Genomic DNA, 21,100 nt, shown 5'->3' with positions numbered 1-21,100 from the left:
CGGCCTGGGGCTCCATGCAAGATCTCACCTCGTGGAGTTGCAATGATCATGAGAACGGTGAGGAATCAGCCCAGAACTACACGGGAGGATCTTGTCAATGATCTCAAGGCAGCTGGGACTATAGTCACCAAGAAAACAATTGGTAACACACTACACCGTGAAGGACTGAAATCCTGCAGCGCCTGCAAGGTCCCCCTGCTCAAGAAAGCACATATACAGGGCCGTCTGAAGTTTGACAATGAACATCTGAATGATTCAGAGGAGAACTGGGTGAAAGCGTTGTGGTCAGATGAGACCAAAATCGAGCTCTTTGGCATCAACTCAACTCGCCGTGTTTGGAGGAGGAGGAATGCTGCCTATGACCCCAAGAACACCATCCCAACCGTCAAACATGGAGGTGGAAACATTATGCTTTGGGGGTGTTTTTCAGCTAAGGGGACAGGACAACTTCACCGCATCAAAGGGACGATGGACAGGGCCATGTACCGTCAAATCTTGAGTGAGAACCTCCTTTCCTCAGCCAGGGCATTGAAAATGGGTCGTGGATGGGTATTCCAGCATGACAATGACCCAAAACACACAGCCAAGGCAACAAAGGAGTGGCTCAAGAAGAAGCACATTAAGGTCCTGGAGTGGCCTAGCCAGTCTCCAGACCTTAATCCCATAGAAAATATGTGGAGGGAGCTGAAGGTTCGAGTTGCCAAACATCAGCCTTCGAAACCTTAATGACTTGGAGAAGATCTGCCTAGAGGAGTAGGACAAAATCCCTCCTGAGATGTGTGCAAACCTGGTGGCCAACTACAAGAAACGTCTGACCTCTGTGATTGCCAACAAGGGTTTTGCCACCAAGTACTAAGTCATGTTTTGCAGAGGGGTCAAATACTTATTTCCCTCATTAAAATGCAAATCAATTCATAACATTTTTGACATGCATTTTTCTGGATTTTTGTTGTTGTTATTCTGTCTCTCACTGTTCAAGTAATCCTACCATTAAAATAATAGACTGATCATTTCTTTGTCAGTGGGCAAACGTACAAAATCAGCAGGGGATCAAATACTTTTTTCCCTCACTGTACATACATACAGTACCAGTCAAAAGTTTGGACACCTACTCATTCAAGGGTTTTTCTTTGTTTTGACTACATCGTAGAATAATAGTGAAGACATCAAAACTATGAAATAACACATGGAATCATGTGTGTTAATCAAATCCAAATATATTTTATATTTGAGATTCTTCAAATAGCCACCCTTTGCCTTGGTGACAGCTTTGCACACATTTCAATTAACAGGTGTGCCTTGTTAAAAGTTAATTTGTGGAATTTGTTTCCTTAATGTGTTTGAGCCAATCAGTTGTGTTGTGACAAGGTAAGGGTGGTATATAGAAGATAGCCCTATTTGGGAAAAGTGCAAGTCCATATTATGGCAAGAACAGCTCAAATAAGCAAAGAGAAATGACCGTCCATCATTACTGTAAGACATGAAGGTCAGTCAATACGGAAAATGTCAATAATTTTGAAAGTTTCTTCAAGTGCAGTCGCAAAAACCATCAAGCGCTATGATGAAACTGGCTCTCATGAGGACAGCCACAGGAAAGGAAGACCCAGAGTTACCTCTGCTGCAGAGGATAAGTTCATTCGAGTTACCAGCCTCAGAAATTGCAGCCCAAATAAATGCTTCACAGAGTTCAAGTAACAGACACATCTCAACATCAACTGTTTAGAGGAGACTGCGTGAATCAGGCCTTCATGGTCGAATTGCTGCAAAGAAACCACTACTAAAGGACACCAATAATAAGAAGAGACTTGCTTGGGCCAAGAAACACAAGCAATGGACATTCGACCAGTGGAAATTTGAGATTTTTGTGTCTTTGTGAGACGCAGAGTATGTGAACGGATGATCTCCGCATGTGTGGTTCCCACCGTGAAGCATGGAGGAGGTGTGGGGGTGCTTTGCTGGTGATACTGTCAGTGATTTATTTAGAATTCAAGGCACACTTAACCAGCATGGCTACCACAGCATTCTGCAGCAATACACCATCCCATTTGGTTTGCGCTTAGTGGGACTATCATTTTGTTTTTCAACAGGACAATGACCCAACACATCTCCATGCTATGTAAGGGCTATTTGATCAAGAAGGAGAGTGATGGAGTGCTGCATCAGATGACCTAGCCTCCACAATCCCCCGACCTCAACCCAATTGAGATGGTTTGGGATGAGTTGGACCGCAGAGTGAAGGAAAAGCAGCCAACAAGTGCTCAGCATATGTGGGAACTCCTTCAAGACTGTTGGAAAAGCATTCCTCCTGAAGCTGGTTGAGAGAATGCCAAGAGTGTGCAAAGCTGTCATCAAGGCAAAGGGTGGCTACTTTGAAGAATCTCAAATATAAAATATATTTTGATTTGTTTAACACTTTTCTGGTTACTACATGATTCCAAAGAAAAACCCTGGAATGAGTAGGTGTGTCCAAACTTGACTGGTACTGTGTGTGTGTGTGTGTGTGTGTGTGTGTGTGTTTATATATAATCACATCAATGTCTCTGTTACAGTCATTTGTTTTATGTGTGTTCCCTGCTAGTCTTTCATGTATGGGGACTACATAGCCTACGACTTCTGGCTGGGGAAGGTGTACGACCTGACCAACCACATCATCCTCAAGTTGTCCAATGGAGCCAGGTACAGAATCTGTCCCAGTATGAGTGTAATTTCAAAACTGTTTAATTTACATCTGTCTGCTTCATGGTTAGCTCAACTTCTCTCTCTACTACTGCAGGTGTTCCATGAATGTGGAGGACGGCGCCAAGCTGTACGACGTCTGTCCACACGTCAGTGACTCGGTAGGTGAAATGCCATGAGCTGCATTTTGTGTGAAAACGTAGCCGTCTGCCCTCTTCCAGTGCGCTTCACTGATCTGATAAGGCTGGCTAGGTGGAAGTAATATGAAATTAACTTACTGCGCACAGCCTTGAGCTTCTTATTCCTCCTTATGGGCCAGAGGTAGTGGTGTAATACTTTGTAACAGGGCTGGGGGTCAATTCCATTTGAGCTGGGTCAATTTAGGAAACCGATTTTGAAAATTGAGTTTAAATGGATCGACCCTAATCTTGTTTAAGGTAGCAGGTTGCGTGCGTCCAATATTAATCGGAAACTGTTGTTTGACTGGAAATACCTATGTGTTACTCCTGTTCACTTTGGCTGTTATATTTCAGAAACAATACAACCGTAAAAATTAACACTGAAGGTTGATAAGTACTAGCTATGTTCTCCTGTCATTTGTTGAAATGACCAATGAGCAGCAGGATATCTTACAGACCTTTTTAGATTCTCCATGGACTGGGTTAAGGAAACTGCCTCTGTGTGTTATTAAGATGAATCTCCTCTCTGGTTGTTAGGGTCTGTTCTTCGACGAGGCCTATGGTTTCTACCCAGGCCAGGTGCTGATCGGGCCGGCCAAAGTTTTCTCCAATGTCCAGTGGCTCTCCGGGGTCAAGCCCGTACTCCGCAAGAAGAGCAAATTCAGGGTGGTGGTCGAAGAGGTATGATGGTGGCAATTTGCATATTTTAAAGGTAGTGCATTATCCAAAGGCTATAACTTGGCCTCTGAGTTTTTCCTTGGTTTTACTGACCACATAACCTTACCACCTAATTATAGGCTTAGCTACTAAAGTATGTGTGATGTCACTGCTCTAAATGGTTATCTGTGTGTCATGTGACCCCGTAGGTCCAGGTGGCGGAACTGAAGGTGACGTGGATCACCAAGAGTTACTCCCCCAAGGGCACGGACAGCGTCTACCCCCCTCCGTCCACCATCTCACAGGAGAACCTCTGCAGGTACTGTACTGTACTGCTCCCAGTCTGTCTGTTCATTCCAAGGCTCTACGCTGACCTTTTTTACAAGAGCATCTAAATTGAAAAAGGAATTTAGGAGCATAACGACAAATATTTGAGATATTAAAGCTAGAATCCTTCATTTTTCTAGGCCACTTGTACACCAAAAATAAAATTCCAGGTCGCACAGCAAAATATTTAGCCGCATATGCGAGTACAATGGTCGCGCTGTAGAGCCCTGCATCCATCCATCCATCCACACTGCAGCATAGAGGCTACAGTTTTCCATCATAGATATACATTTACATTTTAGTCATTTAGCAGACACTCTTATCCAGAGCGACTTACAGTTAGTGCATACATTACTTTTTGTTTTTTGATACCCCCAGTGGGAATCGAACCCACAACCCTGGCGTTGCAAACGCCATGCTCTACGAACTGAGCTACATCCCTCTCCTCCCCTACCCTAGACGACGCTGTGCCAATTGTGCGCCGCCCCATGGGTCTCCCGGTCGCGGCGGGCTACGACAGAGCCTGGATACGAACCAGGATCTCTAGTGGCACAGCTAGCACTGCGATGCAGTGCCTTAGACCACTGCGCCACTCAGGAGACAAATATACAGTGTATGAACAGTATTTCTAGTGATCTGGTCCACATACATTATATACACACCTCACAATCACATCTCTCTTACTCACACTTGCGTGCATGTCTTAATTGGGTACGTACATGAACAGGGTGAAGTTCTAATTTCATAACAAGGACCGCAATCATTTTTGCGAGCTGCACTGTAAGCCTATAGTCGGAGCTGGAGAAAGAGCAGCTCTCCTCCGTAAAGTTCAAAACGGTCAGAACCATTAGCTTTTGAGACGGGTGAAATCCTAAGCTGTGCTATATTAACCCCCTAAGGATGATGTCCACACCCCCGCAAAAATCTCATTAGCATAATAAAAAGATCCCCATAAAAATCTTTCAGTTTAAGCTAGAGATTTCTGCATTGGATGCGTCTCAATCCACTGCATCCGCCTATGTCGCACTTCCGCATCTGCGGTGACAGAGCTAGAGTGGTGTTTGTCAAACCCTGAGTCATCCGAAAATCGGTCTTCTCACAAAATCGTCTGTAGCGTCCGAACGGTTTGCTCTACGACCCCCAAAAGCAACTTGGGACTCATCTGAAGTCGGTTCAGCCGATCTGCCAACTTCTGTCTGTAGCGTCCCAACAGTTTGGGCAACAACACTAATATGAGTCCTCTGTGGAAAGGTGAGACTCTCACGAACACGTACATGTCCGTTGTTTTGCTCTAGGACGTCCACAGGCCTCAGAAGACTCATCTAAAGGTCCCCCGGTACCAGTTGAAAGAATTAATGGAAGTATATATGGAGACTGTTAGTGCCAGAAATGTGTTTGTATGGGCTAATAGCAGTAAGGCCAAATTGTAATTTTTTCGGCTTAGACTATTTAGTGCTAAAATGAGTTTCCTCATTTTTCATATATCTCCGATATAGGGCAGACACTTCTGAACAAACTTTTTTGGGGGACGATCTGTTGTTCCATGTCTTGAATCTGTTATTCAATGCGTTTGTATGGGCTAATAGAAGTACGGCCAACATTTTTATTTATTTTATTTTAAGGGGTCTTAAAATTCCAAATCAAATTGCAAATGATCCTTGGTATGACCTTCCTAAAACAATTCCATATAGCTTAGTAGTACCCCCACCCCCCTGGCTTAGACAGGGCTTAGTCTCTTATGGGTTAATCTCATTGGTCATTTCTATAGATAAATATTGACATATTACTAGCTAAAACATATATCTGCGAAAATGATCAGTGGGTGATGGGGATTTCAGATAAAAAGCATATTGAACCCCGCTCAGAGGCCCAGCTCAGTATCAGATTTTAATTTAGAATGGAAAATGAATGTGTTCATGCAACAAATGTTAGTGCATCTATCAGAGCCCATGTAAGTCGATGGAGGGATGCTCATCTCTAACACACACCCATTGTTTTACTTCTACTAACACACTCCTCCTAAATGTGTGTGTTTGGATCCAGAGTGAAGCGTCTGGGCTACTACGACCACACCCAGAGGCAGCTGGGGGAGAGGGCCCTGTACGTGTTCCCAGCCAAGGGAGACACCACTCACATCACCTGTGAGTGGCCCGACGGGGCCCCCGGACTCCCAGAGGACCCCGTAGCCAGGAAGGTGTGTGAGAGATATAAAAAAATAATAATTGTGCGTGCCTGTCCCCGTTTTGTGTGTGTGAAACAATTGGTTACAATATTGCCTCTGTTTGCACAGATACTCCATGTGTCCAATTTTTTCTTTTTCATATTATATCAGTGTCTTATATCACTGTCCTTCCTGCAGTTGAAAAGAATGTTCAAGAAGGAGTTGTTAGGGAAGAAGACCAGTGATAATGCAGAGACACAAGGTGCAAACCAGCACTCCACCGACAAGACGGACAGCCTTGACGGTACATGCTGCTTTTATTTATCTATGTTGGTCATCAGAAATGTTGCCTTGTCATTTTTTTGGTAGATATCCTAACTTAAACAGCTGACGAGCTCAAACTCAATAATAATTTCTAGCTCAATACAGTCTACTGATAAGTGCCCATCTGATAACTGCACACCTTGTGCAGGGTAGTTCGCCCCACAATTAAAATCTGTTCTTCATGCTTTGCTCAGTCCCAAGTCACTGCATATACAGTAACATTAGTGAATTATACATGTAAAACCAACTCAACGACCATCACCCGTGTCCTCTCCCCCCTCCCCGCACCCAGGTGACCTCAAGCCTGACAACACCCATTCAGACTCCACCGCCCTCCCCCGCCCTCCCCACCCCAACCACGCCCTCCAGCCCTCGCCCCTGTGCCCTCCCCCCTCCTCTGACCCATGGCCCGAGCCCGCAGAGCAGGACGCAGACGACGAGGCGGGGGCGGAGGACACGGACGACACCTTGTCGCTGACGTCGTCAGCGAGCAGCACGGCGTCGTCGCAGAGCAGCGGTCTCGGGGGCCTGAACAGGAAGAAGAGCATCCCGCTGTCCATCCGCAACCTGAAGAGGAAGCACAAGAAGAAGAGGACCAAGTTCTCCCGCGAGTTCAAGCCCGGCGACAGGTGAGCCAGTTGTCAATCAAATCAATTTGTGTTCATAGTATGCTATGTGACTACAAATGTAGCAGATACAAATGTATATAAATGGCTACAAATGTAGCAGGCTAGGTCAGAGCCTAGGTCTTACTTTAGTCCTCTCCCCTCTTCTACTTTCTGCCTTCTCTCCCTCACGCCCTCCCTTTCTTTTGGAACAGCCGCTATTCCTCCCTCTCTTGCGCCCTCCCTCAATTTTTCTCTCTGGAGATGGCCTTTCCCTGGCCATCTCCTTTTCTCTTTGGTATGTGTAAAGGATGATCAATAGCTTGTTGGCAAGAATTCAGCTACCTGCTGGCAAAAATGCTGCATCCTTGAACCCACTGTCACTTTTATTTATTTGTTTTTATTGTCACATTCACCGGATAGGTGCAGTGAAAAGTGTTGTTTTACAGGGTCAGCCAAAGTAGTACGGCGCCCCTGGAGAAAATTGGGGTGAAGTGCCTTGCTCAAGGGCACATCGTGCCTCCCAGCTTCTCATGCCTCCCAGCCTTGTACAGATACACAATCACATCATTATCCTCCGTCTTAGGCCAGAGCAGAGGCTTCAGAAATGGCACCCTATTCCCTATGTAGTGCACTACTTTTGTCAAAAATAGAGACTGTCACCTTACACCCACTCCCCAGCCAAACGGACCAGTGTTCATCGATCTAACATCTTGTCTCCCAGAAAGTGTCCTCTCCTCCTTACGAACCTTCTGATGGCTTGTTACTAACTACGGGATCGATTTCAGGCTGATTTCTCGGAGCAGATGTACACTAATGACCCTGGGTGTTAGTAGGCTGTGTGGATGCTGCCAGTGACGGTGTGACCTGGCCTTGTCTTAAAATCTTGAACCAGTCTAGCACCAATCCAGTACTAGTACCACTCTATGGCCAATATAGTACTAGGCCTAGTAGTACCAATCTAGTACTTGTCCTAGAACCAATCTGAATCTAGTACCAATTCAATATTAGTACTAGTAACAATCCACAGGTTATACTAGCATAAATCTAGTATTATTGGTGTGATGTGAAAATGAATAAGCTCGCTACCGCACTCGCTCTCCTTGTGGTCCTTTAAAATCACGCCGGTACCCACAATTAGCCGTAGCTCTGCACCATTAGTTTGACGTTTCCAAATAGGTTGACGTTTGGGTCGATGTAACCTTTTCTCAAGACATTGTAGAATTCAAGAACTTTAATTTCTACCAGGTGCCATTCAGAAGCGGCAGGTTTTCCAAGGCTGCACATGCGAAATGGCACCCTATTTCCTATATAGTGCACTACTTTTGAACAGAGCCCTGGTTAAAAGTAGTGTATTATTTCGAAAATAGGATGCCATTTCAGACGCAGCCCAAGGCTGCAGATCTGGTGGTTAAATATAGCTGGCAGCTGATAAATCATGTATCATGTGCTTAGGTGTGCCCAGATAACATCCAGGTCCTCTAATTGAAGGAGACAGATGGAGCGAGAGAGAGGGGGAAAGAGTGATGGAGAGGGGGAAAGAGCAAGGGAGATCAAGAGGGGAAAGAAGCAGAGATGGATTGAGTTGCAGGGGGAGAGAGCGAGAGGAAGACTGATGGGGGGGGGGGGGGAATAAGACGGCAAGGGAGAGGTAGTGACAGGCAGAGCGAGGGGAAAGTGACTGAGTTCTAGTGGGGGATTGAAATGAGGTAGAGGAGAGATTTGATAAAAAAATACAAAAAAAGATGGATATTATGGATGGAGGGAGACAGTGACAGGATGCAAGGCAGAGGAGATCAGGCTCGGCACCGCTCACCCTGCGAGATCTTTGGTTCACACTGCTGCTGCGCATATGGCTGAGTCAGTTTAACATTCCATTCTGTAACTTGTAGGTATTTTCCACTCTTAACCAAAACAACTTACTGTAATAGTGAGGCTCTGTCAGTGAAGACACAACTTCCAGTATTAGTTAGTAAGTCACTAGTTCTAATATCTGCCATCTCCCTGTTTTTTACCGTCAGGGTGGCGGTAGAGGTGGTGTCCACCAAGACCTCGGCCGACGTCCTCTGGAAGGACGGTCGTATGGAGACCCTCATCCGTTCCAACGACCTCATCCCCATCCAGCACCTGGACAACCACGAGTTCTGCCCCGGTGACTTTGTTGTCGACAAACGACGTAAGTAGCTAGCACACTTCCCCCTCGTATTCAGGCCTTATATTTTATTTTTATTTTATTTTATTTTTTTATTTCACCTTTATTTAACCAGGTAAGCCAGTTGAGAACAGGTTCTCATTTACAACTGCGACCTGGCCAAGATAAAGCAAAGTAGTGCAATAAAAAACAACACAGAGTTACATATGGGGTAAAAAACATAAAGTCAGAAATACAACAGAAAATATATATACAGTGTGTGCAAATGAAGCAAGTTATGGAGGTAAGGCAATAAATAGGCTATAGTGCAGAATAATTACAATAGTATTAACACTGGAATGATAGATGTGCAAGAGATTATGTGCAAAAGAGCAAAATAAATAACAATATAGGGATGAGGTAGTTGGGTGGGCTAATTTCAGATGGGCTGTGTACAGGTGCAGTGATCGGTAAGGTGCTCTGACAACTGATGCTTAAAGTTATTGAGGGAGATAAGTCTCCAGCTTCAGAGATTTTTGCAATTCGTTCCAGTCATTGGCAGCAGAGAACTGGAAGGAATGGCGGCCAAAGGAGGTGTTGGCTTTGGGAATGACCAGTGAGATATACCTGCTGGAGCGCAGACTACGGGTGGGTGCTGCTATGGTGACCAATGAGCTAAGATAAGGCGGGGATTTGCCTAGCAGTGATTTATAGATGGCCTGGAGCCAGTGGGTTTGACGACGAACATGTAGTGAGGACCAGCCAACAAGAGCGTACAGGTCACAGTGGTGGGTAGTGTATGGGGCTTTGGAGACAAAACGGATGGCACTGTGATAGACTACATCCAATTTGCTGAGTAGAGTGTTGGAGGCTATTTTGTAAATGACATCGCCGAAGTCAAGGATCGGTAGGATAGTCAGTTTTACGAGGGCATGTTTGGCAGCATGAGTGAAGGAGGCTTTGTTGCAAAATAGGAAGCCGATTCTAGATTTAACTTTGGATTGGAGATTCTTTATGTGAGTCTGGAAGTTGAGTTTACAGTCTAACCAGACACCTAGGTATTTGTAGTTGTCCACATACTCTAGGTCAGACCCGTCGAGAGTGGTGATTCTAGTCGGGTGGGCGGGTGCCAGCAGCGTTCGATTGAAAAGCATGCATTTAGTTTTACTAGTGTTTAAGAGCAGTTGGAGGCTACTGAAGGATTGTTGTATGGCATTGAAGCTCGTTTGGAGGTTTGTTAACACAGTGTCCAATGAAGGGCCAGATGTATACAAAATGGTGTCGTCTGCGTAGAGGTGGATCTGAGAGTCACCAGCAGCAAGAGCGACATCATTGATATACACAGAGAAAAGTGTCGGCCCAAGAATTGAACCCTGTGGCACCCCCATAGAGACTGCCATAGGTCCAGACAACAGGCCCTCCGATTTGACACACTGAACTCTATCTGAGAAGTAGTTGGTGAACCAGGCGAGGCAGTCATTTGAGAAACCAAGGCTATTTAGTCTGCCAATAAGAATGCGGTGGTTGACAGAGTCGAAAGCCTTGGCCAGGTCGATGAAGACGGCGTCACAGTACTGTCTATTATCAATCGCGGTTATAATATCGTTTAGGACCTTGAGCGTGGCTGAAGTGCACCCGTGACCAGCTCGGAAACCGGATTGCATAGCGGAGAAGGTACGGTGGTATTCGAAATGGTCGATGATCTGTTAACTTGGCTTTCGAATACTTTCGAAAGGCAGGGCAGGATGGATATAGGTCTGTAGCAATTTGGATCTAGAGTGTCACCCCCTTTGAAGAGGGGGATGACCGCGACAGCTTTCCAATCTCTGGGGATCTCAGACGTTATGAAAGAGAGGTTGAACAGACTAGTAATAGGGGTAGCGACAATTTCGGCGGCTAGTTTTAGAAAGAAAGGGTCCAGATTGTCTAGCCCAGCTGATTTGTAGGGGTCCAGATTTTGCAACGCTTTCAAAACATCAGCTGTCTGAATTTGTGTGAAGGAGAAGCGGGGGGGGCATGGGCAAGTTGCAGCAGAGGGTGCAGAGTTGGTGGCCGGGTTAGTGGTAGCCAGATGGAAAGCATGGCCAGCTGTAGCAAAATGCTTGTTGAAATTCTCGATTATTGTAGATTTATCGGTGGTGATAGTGTTTCCTAGCCTCAGTGCAGTGGGCAGCTGGGAGGAAGTGCTCTTATTCTCCATGGACTTTACAGTGTCCCAAAACTTTTTGGAGTTAGTGCTACAGGATGCAAATTTCTGTTTGAAAAAGTTAGCCTTTGCTTTCCTGACTGCTTGTGTATATTGGTTCCTAACTTCCCTGAAAAGTTGCATATATATGTATGTACAGTGAGGGGGAAAAAAGTATTTGATCCCCTGCTGATTTTGTACGTTTGCCCACTGACAAAGACATGATCAGTCTATAATTTTAATGGTAGGTTTATTTGAACAGTGAGAGACAGAATAACAACAAAAAAATCCAGAAAAACGCATGTCAAAAATGTTATAAATTGATTTGCATTTTAATGAGGGAAATAAGTATTTGACCCCTCTACAAAACATGACTTAGTACTTGGTGGCAAAACCCTTGTTGGCAATCAGAGGTCAGACGTTTCTTGTAGTTGGCCACCAGGTTTGCACACATCTCAGGAGGGATTTTGTCCCACTCCTCTTTGCAGATCTTCTCCAAGTCATTAAGGTTTTGAGGCTGACGTTTGGCAACTCGAACCTTCAGCTCCCGCCACAGATTTTCTATGGGATTAAGACCTGGAGACTGGCTAGGCCACTCCAGGACCTTAATGTGCTTCTTCTTGAGCCACTCCTTTGTTGCCTTGGCCGAGTGTTTTGGGTCATTGTCATGCTGGAATACCCATCCACGACCCATTTTCAATGCCCTGGCTGAGGGAAGGAGGTTCTCACCCAAGATTTGACGGTACATGGCCCCGTCCATCATCCCTTTGATGCGGTGAAGTTGTCCTGTCCCCTTAGCAGAATGTTTCCACCTCCATGTTTGACGGTGGGGATGGTGTTCTTGGGGTCATAGGCAGCATTCCTCCTCCTCCAAACATGGTGAGTTGAGTTTATGCCAAAGAGCTCAATTCTGGTCTCATCTGACCACAACACTTTCACCCAGTTCTCCTCTGAATCATTCAGATGTTCATTGGCAAACTTCAGACGGGCCTGTATATGTGCTTTCTTGAGCAGGGGGACCTTGCGGGCGCTGCAGGATTTCAGTCCTTCACGGCGTAGTGTGTTACCAATTGTTTTCTTGATGACTATGGTCCCAGCTGCCTTGAGATCATTGACAAGATCCTCCCGTGTAGTTCTGGGCTGATTCCTCACCGTTCTCATGATCATTGCAACTCCACGAGGTGAGATCTTGCATGGAGCCCCAGGCCGAGGGAGATTGACAGTTATTTTGTGTTTCTTCCATTTGCGAATAATCACACCAACTGTTGTCACCTTCTCACCAAGCTGCTTGGCGATGGTCTTGTAGCCCATTCCAGCCTTGTGTAGGTCTACAATCTTGTCCCTGACATCCTTAGAGCTCTTTGGTCTTGGCCATGGTGGAAAGTTTGGAATCTGATTGATTGATTGATTGCTTCTGTGGACAGGTCTTTTATACAGGTAACAAGCTGAGATTAGGAGCACTCCCTTTAAGAGTGTGCTCCTAATCACAGTTTGTTACCTGTATAAAAGACACCTGGGAGCCAGAAATCTTTCTGATTGAGAGGGGGTCAAATACGTATTTCCCTCATTAAAATGCAAATCAATTTATAAAATTTTTGACATGTGTTTTTCTGGATTTTTTTGTTGTTATTCTGTCTCTCACTGTTCAAATAAACCTACCATTAAAATTACAGACTGATCATTTCTTTGTCAGTGGGAAAACGTACAAAATCAGCAGGGGATCAAATACTTTCTCCCCTCACTGTATATGTACAGTCGTGGTCAAAGGTTTTGAGAATGACACAAGTATTGGTCTTCACAAAGTTCGCTGATTCAGTGTTTATGATATATTTTTGTCAGATGTTACTATGGTATACTGAAGTATAATTACAAGCATTCCATAAGTGTCAAAGGCTTTTATTGACAATTACATTAAGTTTATGCAAAGAGTCAATATTTGCAGTGTTGACCCTTCTTTTTCAAGACCTCTGCAATCCGCCCTGGCATGTTGTCAATAAACTTCTGGGCCACATCCTGACTAATGGCAACCCATTCTTGCATAATCAATGCTTGGAGTTTGTCAGAATATGTGGGTTTTTGTTTGTCCATCCGCCTCTTGAGGATCAACCACAAGTTCTCAATGGTATTAAGGTCTGGGGAGTTTCCTGGCCATGGATCCAAAATGTTTGTTTTGTTCCCCGAGCCACTTAGTTATCACTTTTGCCTTATGGCAAGGTGCTCCATCATGCTGGAAAAGGCATTGGTTGTCACCAAACTGTTCTTGGATGGTTGGGAGAAGTTGCTCATGGCTGTGTTCTTAGGCAAAATTGTGAGTGAGCCCACTCCCTTTGCTGAGAAGCAACCCCACACATGAATGGTCTCAGGATGCTTTACTGTTGGCATGACACAGGACTGATGGTAGCGCTCACCTTGTCTTCTCCGGACAAGGTGTTTTCCGGATGCCCCAAACAATCGGAAAGGGGATTCATCAGAGAAAATGACTTTACCCCAGTCCTCAGCGGTCCAATCCCTGTACCTTTTGCAGAATATCAGTCTGTCCCTGATGTTTTTCCTGGAGAGAAGTGGCTTCTTTGCTGCCCTTCTTGACACCAGGCCATCCTCCAAAAGTCTTCGCCTCACTGTGCGTGCAGATGCACTCACACCTGCCTGCTGCCATTCCTGAGCAAGCTCTGCACTGGTGGTGCCCCGATCCCGCAGCTGAATCAACTTTAGGAGACGGTCCTGTCCCTTGCTGGACTTTCTTGGGCGTCCTGACGCCTTCTTCACAACAATTGAACCTCTCCTTGAAGTTCTTGATGATCTGATAAATGGTTGATTTAGGTGCAATATCCTTGCCTGTGAAGCCCTTTTTGTGCAAAGCAATGATGACGGCACGTGTTTCCTTGCAGGTAACCATGGTTAACAGAGAAAGAACAGTGATTTCAAGCACCACCCTCCTTCCAGTGTGTTATTCTAACTCAATCAGCATGACAGAGTGATCTCCAGCCTTGTCCTCGTCAACACTCTCACCTGTGTTAACGAGAGAATCACTGACATGATGTCAGCTGGTCCTTTTGTGGCAGGGCTGAAATGCAGTGGATTTTTTTTGGGGGGGATTAAGTTCATTTTCATGGCAAAGAGGGACTTTGCAATTAATTGCAATTCATCTGATCACTCTTCATGACATTCTGGAGTATATGCAAATTGCCATCATTAAAACTGAGGCAGCAGACTTTGTGAAAATTAGTATTTGTGTCATTCTCAAAACTTTTGACCACGACTGTGTACTGTGTGTTTGTATGTATGTATGTATGTATGTACATTTTTCCCCTCATCAATCTACACACAATACCACATAATGACAAAGCGAAAACAGGTTTAGAAATGTTTGCAAATGTATAAAAAAAAAGATACTTGGTTCCCGAGTGGCGCAGTGGGCTAAAGCCCTGCATCTCAGTGCTTGAGGCATCACTACAGACCCCCTGGTTCAATTCCAGGCTGTATCACAACTGGCCGTGATTGGGAGTCCCATAGGGCGGCACACGTCGTCCGGGTTTGGCCGGTGTAGGCCGTCATGGTAAATAAGAATTTGTTCTTAACTGACTTGCCTAGTTAAATTAAGGTTAAAAAAATATATATAAAAAAATACGTTATTTACATAAGTATTCAGACCCTTTGCTATGATACTCAAAATTGAGCTCAGGTGCATCCTGTTTCCATTGATCATCCTTGATGTTTCTACAACTTGATTGGAGTCAACCTGCGGTAAATTCAATTGATTGGACATGATTTGGAAAGGCACACGCCTGTCTATATAAGGTCCCACAGTTGACAGTGCATGATAGAGCAAAAACCAAGCCATGAGTTCGACGGAATTGTCCGTAGAGCTCCGAGACAGGATTGTGTCGCGGCACAGATCTGGAGAAGGCTACCAAAAAATTTCTGTAGCATTGAAGGTCCCCAAGAACACGGTGGCCTCCATCATTCTTAAATGGAAGAAGTGTGGAACCACCACGACTCTTCCTAGAGCAAACTGAGCAATCTGGGGAGAAGGGCCTTGGTCAGGGAGGTGGTCACTTTGACAGAGCTCTTTAGTTCCTCTGTGGAGATGGGAGAACCTTCCAGAAGGACAACCATCTTTGCATCACACCAAGAATCAGGCCATTATGGTAGTGGCCAGACGGAAGCCACTCCTCCAGTAAATGACACATGACAGCCCGCTTGGAGTTTGCCAAAAGGCACCTAAAGGACTCTCAGACCATGAGAAACAAGATTGTTTGGTCTGATGAAACCAAGATTGAACTCTTTGGCCTGAATGCCAAGCGCCACGTCTGGAGGAAACCTGTCACATCCCTATAGTGAAGCATGGTGGTGGCAGCATCATGCTGTGGGGTTATTTTTCAGCGGCAGGGACTGGGAGACTAGTCAGGATCGAGGGAAAGATGAAAGGAGCAAAGTACAGAGAGATCCTTGATGAAAACCTTCTCCAGAGCACTCAGGACCTCAGATTGGTCGACGGTTCACCTTCCAACAGGACATCAACCCTAAGCACACAGCCTAGACAACGCAGGAGTGGCTTTGGGACAAGTCTCTGAATGTCCTTGAGTGGCCCAGCCAGAGCCCGGATTGAACCCGATCTACTGTCTCTGGAGAGACCTGAAAATAGCTGTGCAGCGATGCTCCCCATCCAACCTGACAGAGCTTGAGAGGATCTGCAGAGAAGAGTGGGAGAAACTCCCCAAATACAGGTGTGCCGAGCTTGTAGCGTCATACCCAAGAAGACTTGAGGCTGTAATTTGTTGCTGTAGGAGCTGTATACTTATGTAAATGTAATATTTCTGTTTTTTATTTTTCATACATTTGCAAAAATGTCTAAACCTGTTTTTGCTTTGCCATGATGGGGTATGTGTGTAGATTGATGAGGGGGGGGGGAAAACAATTTAATCCATTTTAGAATAAGGCTGTAACGTAACAAAATATGGATAAAGTCAAGGGGTCTGAATACTTTCCGAATGCACTGTACATACACTACCAGTCAAAAGTATGGACACCTACTCATTCAAGGGTTTTTCTTTATTTTTACTATTTTTTACATTGTAGAATAATAGTGAAGACATCAAAACTATGAAATAACACAGACGGAATCATGTAGTAGCCAAAAAAGTGTTAAACAAATCAAAATATGTTTTATATTTGAGATTCTTCAAATTGCAACCCTTTGCCTTGATGACAGCTTTGCACACTCTTGGCATTCTCTCAACCAGCTTCACCCGGAATGCTTTTCCAACAGTCTTGAAGAAGTTCCCACATATGCTAAGCACTTGTTAGCTGCTTTTCCTTCACTCTGCTGTCTGACTCATCCCAAACCATCTCAATTGGGTTGAGGTCGGGGGATTGTGGAGGCCGGGTCATCTGGTGCAGCACTCCATCACTCTCCTTCTTGGTAAAATAGCCCTTACACAGCCTGGAGGTTGACCTTGACCTGTTGAAAAACAAATGAAAGTCCCACTAGGCCCAAACCAGCTGTCATCAAGGCAAAGGGTGGCTATTTGAAGAATCTCAAATATAAAATATATTTTGGTTTGTTTAACACTTTTTTGCTTACTGCATGATTCCATACGTGTTATTTCATAGTTTTGATGTCTTCACTATTATTCTACAATGTAAAAAATAAAGACAAACCCTTGAATGAGTAGGCGTGTCCAAACTTTTGACTGGTACTTTATGTGTATGTATACGGTATATAGTGACATTATCTTTTCTACACGCTTTGTATGTGGTTTTAGTTGTTTAGGTTTACACAGGAAAATAAATTACTATCCCAAAAATGAATATAGGAGAAACACTGACTATAATTGCTGGACTAGAAAATAAAATATCAGAGCCAGCACAGAACGTTCAGGTCTGTAATGTAGATCAGGCATTAGATTAGGCTCATATTTAGGCCATTGTTTGACTGTACCACCATGTTTACTCCATCGTCCATATTTAACATGGTTTAAATATAGAGTTTATTTTGGTTCTGTATCTGTGGAGGAAATGAACAACGAGGGAGCTATTTATCAGGTTGACTTTCGTACTTGGTGTCCTTGGTGATACATTTTGTACCTCAGGTCAGAGAGGAACTTCAGCTCTGTGTGTGTGTCTGTCTCTCTGTGTGTGTGTGTGTGTCTGTCTCTCTGTGTGTGTGTGTGTCTGTCTCTCTGTGTGTGTGTGTCTGTCTCTCTGTGTGTGTGTGTGTCTGTCTCTCTGTGTGTGTGTGTGGTCCCACAGCCCAAGCCCCTACGGACCCGGGCATGTATGGGGTCATCCAGTCGGGCGACCACAAGGGCAGGACGTGTGCCGTGAAGTGGATCAAACTCAACGCCTCCAGCGACGACGTGGAGGTCAGTCTGCTGGCCATTGTAGGTCGGCTGGGGTCGCCCGGGGAACAACCTTTTTTATATTCCATTAATAGCTCTATATAAGTTGATTTTGGGCAAGTCTGAAATGACTCTCTTCCAAATGAGTCTATTCCAAATTACACTATTCCACATGTGGTGCACTACTTTGGGCCAAGGCAATAGCCCCATGGTCCTATGGCTTTGGTCAAAAATAGTGCACTATATAGGGTGGCTTATAGTGTCATTTGAGCTGCATGATATCAGTCTAATGGGGTGGTGGTTTTGTTTGTTTAGGTTATAGGAGAAGAGGAGGATGTTAGTGTGTACGACATCGCCGACCACCCAGACTTCCACTTCCGTACCACTGATATCGTCATCAGGATAGGGAACTCTGAGAACGGACGCAATACAGATTGCGAGAACGATGTAAGTTCGAAAAAGTCTCTAATTTTGTCAGTTGACGTGTTAGTAGTTTTCCCCGTGGTGCTTGGTGTTCTTTGCCTGTCCACGTTGTGCAGGTGCTTTGGACTGGTTACAGATCCACCATAGTTGCTAAAAGCATGCTCTGAAAGGAAATATCAGCCAGTATAGTACTTTAGTGTAGAAAGAGTATTTTCACATACCAGTCTTTTATCTTGTTTTTTACCTGCCCAGACGTCAGTAGGTCAGGTCTTCAGAGTGGACGTGAGCAGCAAGGTGGAGGTGGTGTGGGCCGACAACTCCATGACCGTCGTCCTGCCACAGGTACTCATGGTAATTGTAGTCTTTCTGTCCCTCACGTGCGGTAGTTGTAGTTTGCTGTCCGCATGCGAGGTTGTAGTGGTCACTAATTGGTGGCTCTGTTGGTTTCTGTTATGTTTGTCAATGAAGTGTGCTACTACTGTACCTTCTTGCTCAGGTTTCTGTTCATGTTAATTATGTGTTCATGTTAATTATGTTTTCAATCTGAATTTGTGTTCCGGATAACATGTTTAACTTGCATGCTGCCCTTTGAAAAATATGTATTATTCTGTAACGACATTTGATATTGACACAAAAAGCACTTAATGAATGTTAGCAATTATTAATGATTAATGAGTGCGTATAAACGCAGTGATTTAGTTTCTCTAACCCCCCTCCATCTAGCACCTGTACAACGTGGAGTCTGAGATCGAGGAGACGGACTATGACTCTTTGGAGGAGAGCAGCAGTGGCCTGTCCACGGAAGAGTGGGAGGACGAGAGCGACAGCTGGGAGACGGATAACGGCCTGACCACCAACGAGGACGACCAGCACCCCGGCAACAACGACACCGCCACCCCGGCCCCCACCCCCACCGGCTCCAGCCCCTTCATCATCCCCCTCGAGGAGGGCGGCAAAGCAGGGGCCACCACCCCCATCAAGCCCCCTAACTCCACAGAGGACCTGGATGGAGCTGGGGCTATAGCCAGCCCAGGCGCCAGTGCTGGAGGAACCACCCCTGGAGCAGGAGGGGGTGACGCCGCAGAGAAGCTCCCCGGGAAAGAGGGCACGCCGCGGGGCTTCCGCGAGCTCAAGGAGGCCCTGAAAATCCTGGAGAGCCTGAAGAACATGACGGTGGAGCAGCTATGGACCGGCGGCTCGCCTACCTCGCCCACGTCCGGTGCCGTGCCGTCCACCAACGGGACTAACGCCAACGCCGCCACTGCCATCACGCCCGAGAAGCCCACCAAGGAGAAACGCTTCCTGGATGACATCAAAAAGCTCCAGGAGAACCTGAGGAAGACCCTGGACAATGTGGCCATCGTGGAGGAGGAGCGGATGGAGGCGGTGGTGGAGGCCGTAGGAGGCGGGGCAGGAGGAGGTGGGAATACAGAAGGAGGGGAAAGAGGGGGCGAAGAAAGGCCCCAGGAGGAGGCGGCGAGGACGCCAGGCGCGGCGCCAGAGTGGCCCAGCGATACGCCTGTTCTGTGCCAACAGAGTGGTGGCAAGCCCGGCGTAACCTTCACCAGTGCCAAGGGAGAGGTGTTCTCTGTGCTGGAGTGGTCACCAGGTGAGGACGCAATACTGCGCTTTTAGCTTGTCATTGTTGGATGCGTTGTTACGGAGACATCCACTGAACTAGTATTACTGGGAGAAGAATACACCTCATGACATGTTTAAATACCCCCGAAAATGCCCTGTAATAACTTTTTTAATGCACTGGTCCATTACTTACAGTGAGGGAAAAAAGTATTTGATCCCTTGCTGATTTTGTACGTTTGCCCACTGGCAAAGACATGATCAGTCTATAATTTTAATGGTAGGTTTATTTGAACAGTGAGAGACAGAATAACAACAACAAAATCCAGAAAAACGCATGTCAAAAATGTTATAAATTGATTTGCATTTTAATGAGGGAAATAAGTATTTGACCCCTCTGCAAAACATGACTTAGTACTTGGTGGCAAAACCCTTGTTGGCAATCACAGAGGTCAGACGTTTCTTGTAGTTGGCCACCAGGTTTGCACACATCTCAGGAGGGATTTTGTTCCACTCCTCTTTGCAGATCTTCTCCAAGTCATTAAGGTTTCGAGGCTGACGTTTGGCAACTCGAACCTTCAGCTCCCTCCACAGATTTTCTATGGGATTAAGGTCTGGAGACTGACTAGGCCACTCCAGGACCTTAATGTGCTTCTTCTTGAGCCACTCCTTTGTTGCCTTGGCCGTGTGTTTTGGGTCATTGTCATGCTGGAATACCCATCCACGACCCATTTTCAATGCCCTGGCTGAGGGAAGGAGGTTCTCACCCAAGATTTGACGGTACATGGCCCCGTCCATTGTCCCTTTGATGTGGTGAAGTTGTCCTGTCCCCTTAGCAGAAAAACACCCCCAAAGCATAATGTTTCCACCTCCATGTTTGGGGATGGTGTTCTTGGGGTCATAGGCAGCATTCCTCCTCCTCCAAACACGGCGAGTTGAGTTTATGCCAAAGAGCTCGATTTTGGTCTCATCTGACCACAACACTTTCACCCAGTTCTCCTCTGAATCATTCAGATGTTCATTGGCAAACTTCAGACGGCCCTGTATATGTGCTTTCTTAAGCAGGGGGACCATGCGGGCGCTGGAGGATTTCAGTCCTTCATGGCGTAGTGTGTTACCAATTGTTTTCTTGGTGACTATGGTCAGAGCTGCCTTGAGTTCATTGACAAGATCCTCCCGTGTAGTTCTGGGCTGATTCCTCACCGTTCTCATGATCATTGCAACTCCACGAGGTGAGATCTTGCATGGAGCCCCAGGCCGAGGGAGATTGACAGTTATTTTGTGTTTCTTCCATTTGCGAATAATCACACCAACTGTTGTCACCTTCTCACCAAGCTGCTTGGCGATGGTCTTGTAGCCCATTCCAGCCTTGTGTAGGTCTACAATCTTGTCCCTGACATCCTTGGAGAGCTCTTTGGTCTTGGCCATGGTGGAGAGTTTGGAATCTGATTGATTAATTGCTTCTGTGGACAGGTGTCTTTTATACAGGTAACAAACTGAGATTAGGAGCACT

At 45.7% G+C, this 21,100-nt stretch overlaps 1 protein-coding gene across 1 annotated transcript in view; it reads left to right on the top strand.

The window, feature by feature from the left end:
- The window catches only part of LOC311130911 ((E3-independent) E2 ubiquitin-conjugating enzyme UBE2O-like), a 41,024-nt gene that overhangs the window by 14,922 nt on the left and 5,002 nt on the right, over positions 1–21,100 (top strand). Inside the window, exons 4-15 of the mRNA XM_084163723.1 lie at positions 2,579–2,676; positions 2,774–2,837; positions 3,393–3,536; positions 3,722–3,831; positions 5,883–6,033; positions 6,199–6,304; positions 6,617–6,953; positions 8,951–9,105; positions 17,498–17,610; positions 17,902–18,033; positions 18,262–18,351; positions 18,733–19,618. Coding sequence (XP_084019849.1) covers positions 2,579–2,676; positions 2,774–2,837; positions 3,393–3,536; positions 3,722–3,831; positions 5,883–6,033; positions 6,199–6,304; positions 6,617–6,953; positions 8,951–9,105; positions 17,498–17,610; positions 17,902–18,033; positions 18,262–18,351; positions 18,733–19,618 — 2,386 coding nt within the window. The remainder of the gene's footprint in view (positions 1–2,578; positions 2,677–2,773; positions 2,838–3,392; positions 3,537–3,721; positions 3,832–5,882; positions 6,034–6,198; positions 6,305–6,616; positions 6,954–8,950; positions 9,106–17,497; positions 17,611–17,901; positions 18,034–18,261; positions 18,352–18,732; positions 19,619–21,100) is intronic.

The sequence above is a fragment of the Coregonus lavaretus genome (genome assembly GCF_964263955.1).
Source record: "Coregonus lavaretus genome assembly, chromosome: 6".
Taxonomy (NCBI): Eukaryota; Metazoa; Chordata; class Actinopteri; order Salmoniformes; family Salmonidae; genus Coregonus; species Coregonus lavaretus.
This window is presented reverse-complemented; position numbering and strand designations above follow the sequence as displayed.